At 39.0% G+C, this 14,919-nt stretch overlaps 1 protein-coding gene across 1 annotated transcript; it reads right to left on the bottom strand.

Moving 5' to 3' along the window:
* Positions 1–1,042: 1,042 nt before the first annotated feature.
* Positions 1,043–13,718, bottom strand: fam81b (family with sequence similarity 81 member B). The gene is made up of 8 exons (XM_053325562.1): positions 13,675–13,718; positions 12,933–13,140; positions 11,493–11,611; positions 7,143–7,272; positions 5,937–6,043; positions 3,408–3,543; positions 2,622–2,832; positions 1,043–1,176 (listed from the first exon to the last, which is right to left on the bottom strand). Exons 1-8 carry the CDS (start codon positions 13,716–13,718, stop codon positions 1,043–1,045), a joined length of 1,089 nt encoding a protein of 362 aa, XP_053181537.1.
* Between the last annotated feature and the right edge of the window lie 1,201 nt (positions 13,719–14,919).

The raw sequence follows: 14,919 nt of genomic DNA, 5'->3' as shown, positions 1-14,919 counted from the left end.
ACAAGTAGCCAGGTAGGGGGCCGGGCCAAAACTGCTCGACACACGATGTGTTCTGATTGGTACACTTGCGGTGCACGTTCATTTGGACCTGTCACAGCAGCTGGTCATGCATGCATGTTGTGGAAAGGAACATTGAAAGGAACGACAGGTTTTTGGAAAGTAGTTGAGTAAAAAGTAAGATTTTCCTCTTCCAAATGTAGTTGAGTCAAAGTATAAAGTCTCACAAAACAATGATACTCAAGTAAAGTACAGATCCACTAAAAAGTTACTTAAGTACAGTAACGAATTACTTGTACTTCGTTACTGTCCACCACTGCCAGCAGTCTATTCAGATCACGAGTCAGTTTATAGCGTCCTATACTAGTAGGATCGTTTAACACAATCATATCACACTGATTTGCCTTTGTCCTCCAAATGTGACTTCAGGATATATCCCTGCCATATCCTTGTGCACTTGTACACAGTAATAGTCAGCTGGTTTGAAACAGGGCAGTACAGACAAGATGTTATAGCAGTTATATAATGAACAAATACCTGTCATGTCTGAAAAATATTTCCATTTAAACAGCAAAACTAGACCTGCCAGAATTTGCAACATCTTAAAATAGTGACATTTTAAACATGTTATATGACTAAAAGAATAACATTTGATATATTATAAATGTCCATTTATTTTAAAATAAAAATAATACAATACAGTTTTAATCATTGCTGTTGGTGCTTTCATGTAAAAAAAGATGGATTAAGTTTAAGTGAAATGGTAGATAATCTTGTTGACTTTTTAAATTACACACAATGAATCTGTTATTGATATTGTCAGTTATGAATGATGACTTAATGTCTGTAATCACATACGAAAACTCAGTTTCATCAGTCAGCAGACAGAAGTTATGTAGACAGTTAGCTCAGAAGCTGGGAATAGAGCCGGTGAGGAAACACACCACACTATGTCACCCATAGGATGCCTTTTCGGTGTGTGATTCAAACCGTTGCTTCAGGACAGGTGTGAGAGTAAAACAGAGCTCCTCTTCAGCTGATAATGTCACGACTCATTAAGCTCTGCCACCTTGCTGCAGATGAGCCTGATATCCTTCTGAAGTTTCTCCTTGTCAAGGCAGGATTTGATGTCACCAATCTGCCTCAGGGACTCAATTGCGTCATGCACAGACAGAAAACCTGTCCAAAAGAGAGGCAGAGTGTACAGAGGATCGTCAGACATTATTGTTTGTATGAATTATATGTATTTTAATGGAGTTGCAGTGAATGCGATGCATCTAATATTGTAGAAAAAGCACTGAAACCTAGCTAACCTAACCTAGCTGAGGCCCAATGATTTGCAATAGCTTTCTGCAATAGATCAAGCTTGGTAATACCGCTGGCAGAGATGACAGGAGAGACCATTCTGTATGTGAGTGCTGCCAGAGATTGAGGTCTTATAATGGTGCTGAGAATAGCTTGTGGTCTGCTTGCACTGTGCTCATTACTAAGAAAACCATAACATTAACTTTGTGCTAGCTTATCTTGTTGCAAATGTGTTGGTACTAATCTGAAGGCTAAAGGAACCATCTTAACCAACCTTTTTAACAGGCAGTGATGTTTGCTGTTACTTTGATATCTCACTCATATCCTTATATTCTCAGTTTTTAATATCTGGATTAAATTTTCTGTGATTCAACTCATCACTTATCATAATTTCACTGGATAGTTCATAACATACTGCCTAAAATGGATATATTTTTAAATATAAAAATCATAAGGAAATGATTGTGAACTGTGATGTGCACAGAGGATAAAGTCTATTGTTCAATGATGGCATATTAAATCTCTTTCTCCTTCTCTTTCTGACTCCTCGCCTGTCTTGCAGCGATTATTTACGACCAGCATCAATTATGCATTGCTTTTCTCTCTTCTCCTACGATCACCTTCCATCTATTCATCCTACACTTAAAATAGAGTCATGGATAGATGGCTCTCTAGCACTGAGATCTGTGCCTCAGCTATGATTCATAGAGCAGTTTACTCCTTATTTACTTTGTCTCTTCTATTTGTCTACTCTTTAATAAGAGCTGGAGACTCAGAAGGGACTGACAAAAAGTGGAGATGGCTTGAGATCTAGTGCCAGGGCTCCTGGGGAATGTGCATCCAATAGGTAGAGCAATGAGATGTGGTTGGATGTCACCAGCAGTTTGATGCAGAGCTGAGCAGCATGACTTATTTGATTCAAGGTAACTATATGAAGCAGCTGTAGCTCATATTCAGCTAATTCCCTCTGGTTTGAAATTCCTGATGTATTTTTATTTAAGATCAGGAGCCTGTGTTAGTTTTATGGTGGTGGTACCATTGGACGAAGATATCTCTCTTCCTATGCTTAATTTAAGATGCCATTGTCACTATATGAAATATTAAGCATCTCATTTTCAGGCAAAAGAAATGGAGCATATTAGTCAAGTCAGGACACTTCAGTTTATGACTAATTATATACATGACCCTCTCTCTGTCTTTCTGTCTCTTTTGTGAGGTGTTTTTAAATGTTTTTTTCCTTTGATGTAAACAATAAAGTACGTGTAATATGTGCATATTTACTCACTGATGACAGGAAGTTAGCGACAGTTGTCACCCACCTTTGTGGTATTCCTGTTTGAGCAGCTGCAGCTCTCGATGGAGGCTGTTCTCCACTGAGGATATTCTTTTACCAAGTTTGGTTTCAGAGCGCTTCAGCTGATCTGCCTGATCTGCCTGGTGGTGGTCGGTTTTATCCAACTGGGTCTCAAACCGCTCTACACGGGCCTCCAGAGCATGCAGTCGCTCAACTAATCTAGATTCTGCCTGTAACTGAACACAGAACATCACACACTTTTTATTTAGCACATGTGAATAGTCCTAAACCTTAATTTTGATCTGAATATAGCTCTTTATAACATTTGAACTTTACAAGTTTACAAGAACATTATTTTTGAAATATTACTGTAACTGACATGTAACACAATGTGAGAGGACTGACTGCCTCAATACTTTATTTTACTTTTTCTCCATGGCACAAAACAACAACTTTCAGAGATGTGTGCAATTGCAGAGGACAAAAAGGTCAATGGGAAAACAAAGTGCAACATGCTTATCCAGCTTAGTGAAACTGCATTTGAATAAATGCATAAAAGCATAATAAGAGGCAGTTGCCTATTTAGTGAGTTCCTAGGCAAAAGCCTCTCTTTAATCCTCTACTAATTAATTAGCATTTATTCAAAGTGTTTTTTTTCTGCTGAGTCATAATAGCAGAAAGCATGATTGATCCTGCTCATTTGGAAACCACACAGAAAAGCTAATCGTTGAGAATGAGAATGTATAAATGTGACTTGTATTTTCTCATAGTGAAAATTGTTGCAGCAGTGTAGTTCAAACAGCTGCAGTACCATTGTGTCGTGCAGTTGGGTGCGGAGCTGCTGGCTGCTCTGTGCATGTGTCTGGACAGAGCTGTGGAGCTGTTGCTCTGTCTGCTTCTTCAGTGTGTCTGTTTGCTCCTTGGCTTCCTTTAGGTCACTTGATATCCTGCAAAAAACATCAGAATGTATGGTTTCAAGAGCACCGGGAAAATGCAATAACAGCTTAAAACTGTAAACTTGCAGGTTTCAGTTATTGGTATAGACACAACAAACTGTAGTTGAAGTACAGTAGACAAGTATATTTGGGGTGCACAGACTGGTAAATACCTGGCAACCAGAGGACTGAGCCAGCATGCTTGCAGTAAATTTGAAACCATTATATACAAACTCATACTTGGCACTACCAGCTGCTTGGCATTTGATAAATAGTTTGTCAGTTTCCAAAACCCATGCTTTATTGACACCCCTTGTTTAACATTCTGTGATATTCTGTCACTATTATATAGTTAAATTATATTAAAAGCAAAATGCTTTTGTTCTGCTCTTTGAAGCTGCTTGAAAGTGTTTCGTCAGCGTTTCTTTGGTAATTAGAGGTGAGACCTTTTTAGCCATTTTTTTTTATTTGGCTTGATGCTAAACTCAGCAGGCATTGCTACTATATGGAGGCACATATTCTCACATTTGCATACACACTTACACAACCAAATACCAGAATGCACATCTGCACACATGCACTCCTATGCACAGGAAAATGAGAAAGAGTGCATACATGTTGTTTATCTTATGACCTTTGTATAGCTCTGAGCAGTGTGTTTGTGAAAGCAGAAAAAATGTCCTTCTCCCTGCCATACTGGAAGAAGTTGACATCATTGCTCACATAGCCTTATGGGTTAAGTGATGTTAAAACATCTCAGAGGAATGCTGCAACCTTAGACATGCTCAAGGAAATAGTGTGGGCTGTGTTGTACTGCAGGACATGACACACAGTGTCTCATTTGGAATTCTCTCTTGGGTCTACTTTTCTGTTATATATAACCCATATTGGCCCTTCCATTCAGTTGATCTTCTTTCTCCTAACTCCTCTTTCCTGAACCCTTTAAAATGGACAATCGATGAGGCAAATGCCAGGTGTATGTGTGTGTGTGTGTGTGTGTGTGTTTGTCTGCACTACAGAAGAGTCTCCTGCTACAAATTATAGATCTACTGCTGGAGAACCACCTCATTTATTACACCACGCTGTCTGCCTAATCTGGATAATGTTCACAGTTGGTAGGCCGGACGTACACCAGACAACAGAACAGCTGATCTGCAGGGTTCCAAATGTCATTGTAGGACCCTTTGAATCAGCTGTGTCTGCTTCAAAATGACTTGGCCACACATGAAGTTGAAAGTAAATAAATAAGTAAATAAACTTTAAATAAATCTATTTCAAGATAAATACAGCAACAGTCAAACCTGGACAGGTGGAGGGAAGAGTATTGCTTTTCATTTATTCATTCATCTATTTTTATCTTTTGATCCTTTTTTCTAACACTATCTGTGACCTGGTTTTCATTACAGTTTACAACAATAATAAATAGAACATATTTGTCATTCATGTCTCTGTTTCCCCCAGTGGTAATGTGTGCAGTTATTTTTGCATATTGCTGCCAATAGAGATTATTTATCAGTTGCATTAGTAAATCAACTAAGCTAACAGCTTTGCTGTGCCTCTAGCACTAATATGATGATGGCTATGGCTCTAAAAAGCACAGCTTGGTGGAGCTGTGGAGAGAGCTGGGGCTTATTTGATAAGGAAATTAGTAACTCATAGTTCTTTTGTAGTATGTAAATCTGGACAGAAACTAAAGGTATGAACAAGACAATGGCCACACTTACCAGTCTCATGCAGCACACTGAATACAAAATTGTTTTAAAAAAATGTATTTAACTTTATTGATATCAAGGTAAAACTCTGATTATGGTGTTTGCATGGTTTGCAGCAACCCGATTTCCCCACAAAACATAAGCACATGTTGTTCAGAGCACTTAAATCACAAGGGTTTTGTTACCTTTAGTGCCAGTTGTACAAATTAATATTAGTATTATACACCAAAAAGTGCCCAGCTCACAGGCTTATAAAACACCCCTTACATGACCTACATTAAAACATTTTTGCTGGCTTCAAAGGTTTTTAGCAAGGCTAACGGCGTGGCTCTTTGGAATGTCGGCCTGTCAGCTCACTAAAACTACTGGAAGGATTGTCATAACACTTTATTGTAAATTTTAATTTTAAAGAGACATTTGATGTCTGCAATTACACCCATCCCTATCAGTTTCAGCTTTACTTTATATTAAATGCTAATTAGCAAATGTCAGGATGCTAACATGCTTGAAAACAATGAACCTGCCAAATATTACCTGCTTAACCATGTAGCTGTAGTGTACCTCCATACAGCAGCACCTCTACACAAAAACCACTCCATGAAAAGTGAAGGAAGAAGAAATCTGCATATATATATACACAGGCCTCAGTGATTTCAAAAAAGTAGGTCAGCTTGTTTTAATTAATGGCCTCACCTTGCTTCTAGGAGGTCAACTTGTCTATGCAGATCAGACATGGAGCTCCTTTGGCCCTGGGACCGCTCTGTCAGTGACGCCTCTAGTCTGCCCAGGTCATGATAAAACTGGAAATAGGAAAACAAACAAATTCTGTAAAGTAACAATAGAGTGTTTTGTGGCACCGGCTCCATGATTTGACCTTGCACCCTTTGCATTTTCTGCTGAGTCGAGCTGGTTGAGCCATTGCACCACTCCTGTGGTCATTCAGGAAGACTGGGACTAACAGTGGTGACCCACTTTCTCTGCTTTTTCAATTATCTTTATGGCACATGCTTGACCACCGCTCCAAAGGTAATGTGCTTCCATCACAATGATTTACCACCCTGGGCTACCAACAGAACTGAGTGCAGGCAGAATCACTGTATACTGGGTAGTCAGGTTTAGATTTAGTTAAGTGATGGAGAGCATTATAACATCAGACATATGTGGACTTATATGGGTTTCAGTATTTGTTCAGATATTGATAAAAAAAGAAAAAGCAAAACCTGAACACAAATGGGGCAGTGAAGGCTGTTTATGGAGAGACCGCATGCAGATTCTACTCACATCTCATTTCCTCCTTTCAGAGTTTGTGGTTGTGGTGAAGCCTCCGGGTTGACTAGATAAGACTGGTTTCACTCAGCAGCTGTAAGCTCCAAATCACCTGATAGCCACTTTAGATACTTTTTCATACATGCAAGCTACATTTAAATGAACATAATCATCCTTTTGTACTTATTTGAGACTGTATTGTTTAAATCCAGTCTCAAATAAGGTGGGCTAAGGATTAGTTTGTTTAGTGCAATGCAGCACCATTTAAGAACCTTCCACACTTTATGCTACAGATTTCATGATGATTCTACTTTTGAGGATAATTCAATCACATCCAAGTTTTAATGTCTTGAATGTCACAATGAAGAAGAATTTGGTTTTCTTACAAAGTACCATAAAACAAATTGAAGTTATCTTTTTCTTTTTAACTCAACAGCAGTAATGCTACACTCAGCTGCTGTATACTTCTTGTAGACAATAGATTAATTTTTCATACTGACTGATTTACTTTTAGGCATCTAGCACACCATGTCCACATCATGTACACCGCAGTATATATAGGGCATAGACTTAAATTAAACCACAGTCATATGTCTCTGCTGCCTTTGTCAGCACTAACTCTTGGTCTCTCACTTTGACTTCAAGCTCTTGAAGCCGTGCATCCACCGCAGACTGGAGCTCCGTCACCTCCTGCTGCAGTCTAATCACCTGCCGCTCCCAAAAGCTCACATCAGCGCTCAGCGTGGAAATGCTGGCATCACACCTGAGATGATACACAGGGAAGCAGACAGGGATGGTGAGAGACTACTGAATCAGAACAGCTGGATGGCAGCGAGTTAAGGAAAGGTTTGATGGCAAGGCAATTTTATTTATATAGCACCATTCAGAATTCAATTCAAAGTGCTTTACAAGGGCATATATTACATTGAAAAGAACACATTAACATTGCACTTGAAAGTAAGAAGTACACTACATTAACTCTCTGTTAATGTAGTGTACTTCTTACTTTCAAGACAGTACTTACTTTCAAGACAGCATTAAGACAGTTTTGATACAAAATAGATGAGGGGATAAACTATTAGATCATTATAGATTAAACTACCCAGCAGTAGCTACAAACATTAAAATTATGTTAAATTAACATTTAAATGTTTATTTTATATGGAAGTGTATCTGCACCTTTATTCAAATGGCAATGCATTTTGCAAATTGGCAATTCAATGTTCAATTTTGTAATGCAATTTGAAAATGCATTTGGAAATTCACAATTCAGTTTGCAAAGTGGCAATGCAATCCTCGCATCACTTTATATTTTCTTAGGTTAAACACAATGAAACACAACAGTGCCCCCGCTTACTGGAGTGCATTTCCACATACGTTATCTGCACCAAAATTCAAATTGAGAATGCAATCTGTCAGTTCTCTCATCAAGGAGGGTCTTCCTTAACACTCACGTGACTTCTCAGCTGTGTCCAGGTATTGGGTAATACAGGTAGCAATGTAACCAATCAGACACAGGTGTCGTTGATGTGCGTGCACGGGTCAAATGGAGGAGGCCAGAGCGAGAAACGGTCAATGTGGTACGGACAATTAAAGTGGAGAAGGAGAGCGTGACCGAGAAACATCCAGAGAGGGGAAGGTCAGAAGGACAAAAAATGAACTATAATAACTTTGACCAGACAAGGACCTGCGGACACATCAGTGGTTTTCTAACCGGCGGAGGGACAGACAGACCGGAGAGTGAAAGTGGACAGGTGAGTAACATCAGCTCTGCTGTGCTTCACATTTCAGTAATGTTACCTGTCTGGACATTCAGTTTACTGTCTAGTTTGTCAAGATATGCTGTTGTTGTGATTTTAGCTGTAAAGTAGCAGAGGAGTTGCTGTCTGACCCTGCACATTAACACGGCAGCTAACGTTAGCAGTGTGCTAACATACGACCAAACATTAGTTGATGTTAGCATTGCCATTTGAATAAAGGTGCAAGAATACCATGTTGATAATGGAATTCACATAATTTAATTTTAATTCCTAATTTTCATTGAGATAATTTAAACTGTATTGAAGATTGAATTATCACTTGCATATTGAATTGTGAATTGCCAAGTGCATTTTCAAATTGCATTACAAAACTGAAGATTGAATTGCCATTTTGCAAAATGCATTGCCATTTGAATAAAGGTGCAGATACGCGTCCATACTTTTAAGGCAATAGGTCTGTAATCATACAAGTAAAATGGAACAGTAAAACTTTGTATAACACAAGTAAAACTTTAAATGTAGGAATTAGACTTGTAATGGAGTATTTCTATATTGGAGCATTGTGACTTTATGCATCTGAATACCTCTTCCATCACTTGGAGCAGCATGTTCCTGCACATTGTTTTTCTCTTTCCCTCTGTTCTGAAAGCAAGTTTCTTTTCTAACAGACTGCTAATTGACCCTCTCACTTTATTGTTTTACAGTTTTCATGAGTGTTTGGCATCGACGAGGTAAGATCAGTTCTCCTATCATCTAACAATTGAGTTGATGCAACTGGAAAATGTAGTTCTTTTAGGGGGAGCAACAGTTTTTACAATGATTGCTTTGAAATGCTCTCTGTTACAATTCTGTTTCGCTATTTGGTGTAAAGTTGAATAGCGCATTACCTGGATGGGTTTCTACATCTCTATCTACATATGAGTCAAGTTGTGTGTAGGGGTTGCAGCGGCTCTTCCAGTGAAGCAGTTGGTTACACTGTGGGGGTTCCTACATTGACATTACATATATTTTTTTAAGTGTTTAAGTGCCCTTTTGTGCATAATTTGGGAGTTTAATGACTTAGACTAGTATGACCATTTAATATGTTTCATACCTAAAAACATTACAAATCTATAGCTGTTTGGGGCCCTTTTAGTTGAGGCCCCAGGCAGTTGCCTATCTTGTCTAATGGTAAAATCCACCCATTTTCTCAATTATCTTTTCTATAAAAGGTAGATTTGATATGGGTCTGTAGTTATTTATTAATTAGGCCTGACCGAAGAGAATTATTGACTATTTGTAGTACTTCATAAAAACCTTTTTAAAAAGCTTGTAGGCTGCAGTACATGTTTTCATTGATATAGTGTTTTCTCATTACCTCTGTTATAATTGTTCTGTTGCTAGCAGCAATGGCTATTTTAAATAAAACACAGTAATGATCTGAAAGCACAGATTCAGTAGACCCTTGGAAATAACTAGATCCAGAATATGTCCCTTGTTAGGTGGGTTAAGTTAAGTGGGTTGAGTTTGTGTCATGCTGGGAAAGTCCAAAGTTGTCAATATGAATGTTAAAATCACCCTCTATAGCAAGATGGTCAAAAAGACATGGAGATGAGCAAAAAGTGAGAGAAAACAGGGGAGGAGGATCTGTACTGAAGCACACACAGTTCGGATGTCAGACAGCCAGACGGGTATACAGATAAAAGAAGACAGGTGACCTTATCAGTACTTTCAAAGGTAAGGTCACAGAGGCCAAAAAGCTGTGCTGAATCCTCAGCAGTGAGACTTTGTCCTTTGGATGCTGAACAAACCCATTTGCATTTTCTAGTGGATATATATTTGTATCTACTGATGAGAACACAGGCAAAACATGACAATCACAGAGGCAAATTAATTCAATAGATTTATCACCGAACATGATCAGAACATGAAGCAGATGACCACGTACAACCTCTTGCTTCTGACATATTCTTCATCAGGTTTGTGTGAAATGCATAAACTATGCTTATGCTTATTATCATTATAGCAAGTTATCTCCTTTCTATGCTTAAAATTCACTATGCATGCAGAGTTTTTATCTGCCTCTCTCTGTCAGTGTTAGTGCTTGCATATGTCGATACTACTGATAGCATACAGTGAAAGCTCAAAACCAAAATGCTGCAGCTAATTATTGAGATGACCAGTGTGAGGTTTGGGGTATTTCCCAGCAGACCACTACATCTCTTCTATAAAGAACTCCACTGAACAAAACAGTTCATCAAAAACCACAGGCGCTAAGCTTGCTTGATTATTTATGACCAACACCAGAGGTCATTAGACTGAGTATGTGAGGCTTTTCTACAGCCCATATTGGACCATATATCAGCTGTTTGTTGAGTAATAGGCAATCTCTCTCCTCACCATTGAGCTGCTGAACACCATGCATGATGGAAGCAGGCCTTTTGTGAAACAACATGTTGAAAACATTACACTGTGTCTTTGATGTTATTGCCTGATAAGAAATTAGATTACTTCAGATGTTTTGACCAATGATTGCTTGGAATGCTATATTTTTCATTCAAATAATCCAACCTCCATAGTTATGTTGCAAAAACGCCAATCCTAATGCAAGTCCTGTTAAATAGAGTGTTGAGATGACTTCCTCTCTTCAGCTTGTCCAATTGGGGACAAAAATCATGTAACCAATTAGGAAAAACCTGATTTTTGGGTCAGTGGTTAAGTTTAGAGTAAGGCAAGTAGTGGTGATGGTTAGGGTTAGGGTAAGTCTCCAGGAAATTAATGTAAGTCTATGCCATGTCCTCAAAAGTAATCATGATCTGGTGTGTGTGTGTGTGTGTGTGTGTGTGTGTGTGTGTGTGTGTGTGTGTGTGTGTGTGTGTGTGTGTGTGTGTGTGTGTGTGTGTGTGTGTGTGTGTGTGTGTGTGTGTGTAAATGCCACAATGGATTGGAAGAGACTGTGAGACCGTGAAGAGCTGCCAGACAGGATGCAGGCTATTTCATTAGAGAAGGAGATAAACAAGTGAGATATCTGCAAGGAAAGTTGATTAGTGAGATCAGCCGTGCATTAGACCTAGGACAAAATAATTGTAGCATTCCTCCAAAAAATGCCATTGCTAAGTATTAATCTTCTAGCAACTGGGACTCATTACATTGTTCTATTTTTACAGACTTTGTTGTTTGTTCCTCATTGTTTGCTGTCTGCAAACAACAAGCTGTCTGCGAACAATAAACCTGGTGTGCATACCTGGCTACTCTTCCTCGTAGGTCTCCGATGACAACTTTATTCTTCTGGTCGAGGTTTTGAACAGCCAGTGTGGTTGCAGAGGTGACAGAGTCTCGCTGGGCGGTCTGTTTCTCCAGTGCCTGCTCAGAACAAAAAGAACAACCTTGATAAATGATCAGTTTATTGATTGAAATAATATAGAGATATATGAAAATGACCTGGCAGAAAAATAATGATGGTAAGGGATTGTGGCATTTTAATGCCGTCACCAGGTAGGGAGTTCTGGTCTTCTGAAATGAAGCCAACGCGGAAGTAACTTAGAACTGCATTCTATCAAAAGGCCACCAGGGGGCGACCGTTTTGGTGTCAAAAGGACTTCCGTCTCTATACAAGTCAATGGAGAATTCACCAACTTCTCACTTGATTTCTAACCTCAGTTAACGTTTTCAAATGTGTTTATGGTCTCAATCGCTAGTTTAAAGCCTTCTTCAATGCAGTATGATGTTCATTTGTGAAATTTTGGCCTCCCTGATTTTATATTTGACGATAAAGCAGGGTATGCATTAGGGCGTGGCTACGTTGTGAATGAGATCCAGCCCTCGCAACCAATCGCAACCTCCCCACTCCGCTGTTGCCTCCGCCCATGGCCCTGCCTCATGCCCATATAAGTAGAATCTGTGTTTTTATTTTTCCCAGCATGCACCTGAAATTTCCAAGATGGCACTGCCTAGATTCGAAACTATTGGCTTCTGAGCAGCAGTCCACAAACCAATGGGTGACGTCACGGATGTTACGTCCATTTCTTTTATACAGTCTATGGCTGTGTCTCTGATAACCCAGCACCAAAGAGATGTGCCTTTGCTTTATGATGAGAACCAATAATGACTGTGTGATGTTGCTTTCATCTGATTTAGCAGAGTATTCACTTCATGGTTTATCTTATTATGTCTTCTGTGCAGAATTAATTAGATCTTAGAGATTAATGTAATATTTCAGATAATGTCAACCTCTAATCATGTTAATGCTCCATTTGGTATGCATTAATGAAGCAGTTTCATGGGCTCGCTCTGTTCCTGTAAGGCATGTTGGCAAAGTGTGACTTGATGTTCAAAGATGACTCCAAACACTCCGTCAAACTCTCTCAGTCCACCCTTTTCGAGTAATTCTTCTGACTGACATTTTTTGCATAACATGGGGATTATTATTTAACTACGTACTGGGAACATCATTAGTGTTTCTGCTTATATAGTCAAAATGTCTTAGAGCTGGTGATAATGAGGGAAGGAGTCAGAGAGGCTTTGCTCAGGACCGTTCTATCAGACTTAATCAAATCAGCTGCGAGTTTGTCAGCATGAGTGTATGTCTAGATGTGTGCAGCACATCAAAAGAGATGTGGAGAAGAGAGCAGATAAAAGAATGGGAAGGAAAAGAAGACCACACAGATGAACAATAAACTTGTACCTGTATATCCATGCTGAGCTGTTTGACAATGTGTGTGATTGTGAGTATGTGGTTCTCCAGCAGCCTATGGAAATGGACCTCAGCCTGGATGGAGCCTTGGGTGGACCGCAGGCTAGCAGCCACATCTTCTTTGATCCTGAAAGCCTGCTCCAGCAGCACAGCCAGCGTCTTTTCCTGACTACTGAGACCACCCTTGAGGACATCAGGCCTTAATTGTGAAACAAACAGAAACAGAAAAACAAGTCTGGAGTTTTAGAAGCTCTTTATTATCCATTTGGTTTTCGCAAATCATGCAAAGTCATGTGAGTATCTTTTCTGGCACTAGGGGAGGAACACATTTAGAGGGAAAGAATCCATAATATAATGAAGCAATCATCTACCCAGACAGAATGAGATGGTATGCATTGGTTTTCATACCCACAGGTCATTCTCAAACCAGATCTCTCACTGACTTCAAGGCCCGCGGTGTGCTCTGTCACCCTGCCTGATGCTTTTGTGGATTAAGGATTAAGTTGATCAGTGTGATTCACAGCAGTGTTAGAAAGGTCGCTGGTGGTTCCCAACCTTATTTCCATCCCATCAGAGGGGGAAATAGAACTTATTACTCTTCACAGATTGATTTTAGAATTGAATTGGTGAGCCATAGGAACCAAGGAAGATGAAGAATGTGAAGGCAAGTTTTGATGGTATATAAAAAAATATAATACACATTACAAAACAGTAAATCAGAATGAAAAGTTACCTGCTGTGATACTGGTGGGCCTTTAACTTGGACTCATGTGACATTCTGCTTGTCTAAAAAGAAAAGAAAAATCATGTTGCGGAGAGTGGAATAAGTTGAGCCAGAGGGTAAATTGATCCACCCCCTATATCGAGGCAACTGTACACATTTGTTGTCATGTGATCATAAATTCTGCAAGCACCCTTCATTTCTCTTTGTCTGTGATGGAGAGAAGTTAATTGTGCTGTGGTAAATGATGTGGTAAATTTTTTCTTCACAAAAAAGCATTTAAAATTTCTACATTTCAGCTATAATGACTGTTATGTCAAAGCAAATGTATCCAGGTCTAAAAACATATCATACATGTTGATGATGCCCCAGTGTATTAAGCCATGTGACTAATTTAGCTAAAGATTAGCCTGAATTGCTAAACTAGGCAGTTTCCAAAATGGTGGCTGTGGAGCAAAGTGAGCCAAATGCCTTGGGGTAAATAGAGCCAGTGGTTCAACTTCCTCACCATGAGGCAAAAGTTAATTTAAGTCTAAAAAGTCTAAAATGGTATTTCAATGCCCAGACCCATACAGAATCTGCAGACTTTTAGAGTTTTTGGCGGTGATCCAGAATGATAATCTGCAGAATTCTGTGGAATATTTTTTTGCTAATGTGATAGATAAGAAAGATAAGATAAGAAATATAGTTTTAGTGACTTAGAGCTCAACCACATTGTTCTGGGAATGAAAACAAGCTTTCGCTCACTGATATAAAACGCATATCTTTTCCTGTCTTTGTTCATATTGCTGTTAGCTACTATGACTCACAAATACTGATGTGTGGTTTTATCTGTCCACTGTGGCCGGCTACTTACACAAAGTCATATTCGATTGGGTGAACTTTTATAAATTCCTCTGAGCACATTATGAGCAAACATTTGAGACTAGTTTGCAGAAAAAGTAATAATGTAAAAATACTGATTTTATGGCATATTTGGCATATAATAAGAGATAAATAAGCAATTAATATAAACGTGAGAAAAGGTCATTTTCATTCCACCATTCATAAACACCATTCATACCTTAACATTTTGAGTTTCAAGTAGTATGTTTATTGGTGAAAAGTCTACGGAAATCTGAGGGAGCAGATTCTGTGTGGGCCTGATTATTATAAAAGTATTGGCTGTTGCCTCAGGAGGTAGAGCGGTTGACCATCAATTGGGAGATCAGTGGTTTGATTCTCGGCTTCTCCAGTCCACTTGTTGATCTATCCTTA

This window comes from Scomber japonicus, chromosome 9, assembly GCF_027409825.1.
Source record: "Scomber japonicus isolate fScoJap1 chromosome 9, fScoJap1.pri, whole genome shotgun sequence".
Taxonomy (NCBI): domain Eukaryota; kingdom Metazoa; phylum Chordata; class Actinopteri; order Scombriformes; family Scombridae; genus Scomber; species Scomber japonicus.
This window is presented reverse-complemented; position numbering and strand designations above follow the sequence as displayed.

Coding starts and splice junctions, on each gene's coding strand:
- fam81b (XM_053325562.1), bottom strand. CDS start 13,718: ATGTCACATGAGTCCAAGTTAAAGGCCCACCAGTATCACAGCAG. Junction 11,612..12,932: donor AGCTCAGCATGGATATACAG/GTACAAGTTTAT, acceptor TGTTCTGAGCAG/GCACTGGAGAAACAGACCGC. Junction 1,177..2,621: donor CAAACAGGAATACCACAAAG/GTGGGTGACAAC, acceptor TCTTTTGGACAG/GTTTTCTGTCTGTGCATGAC.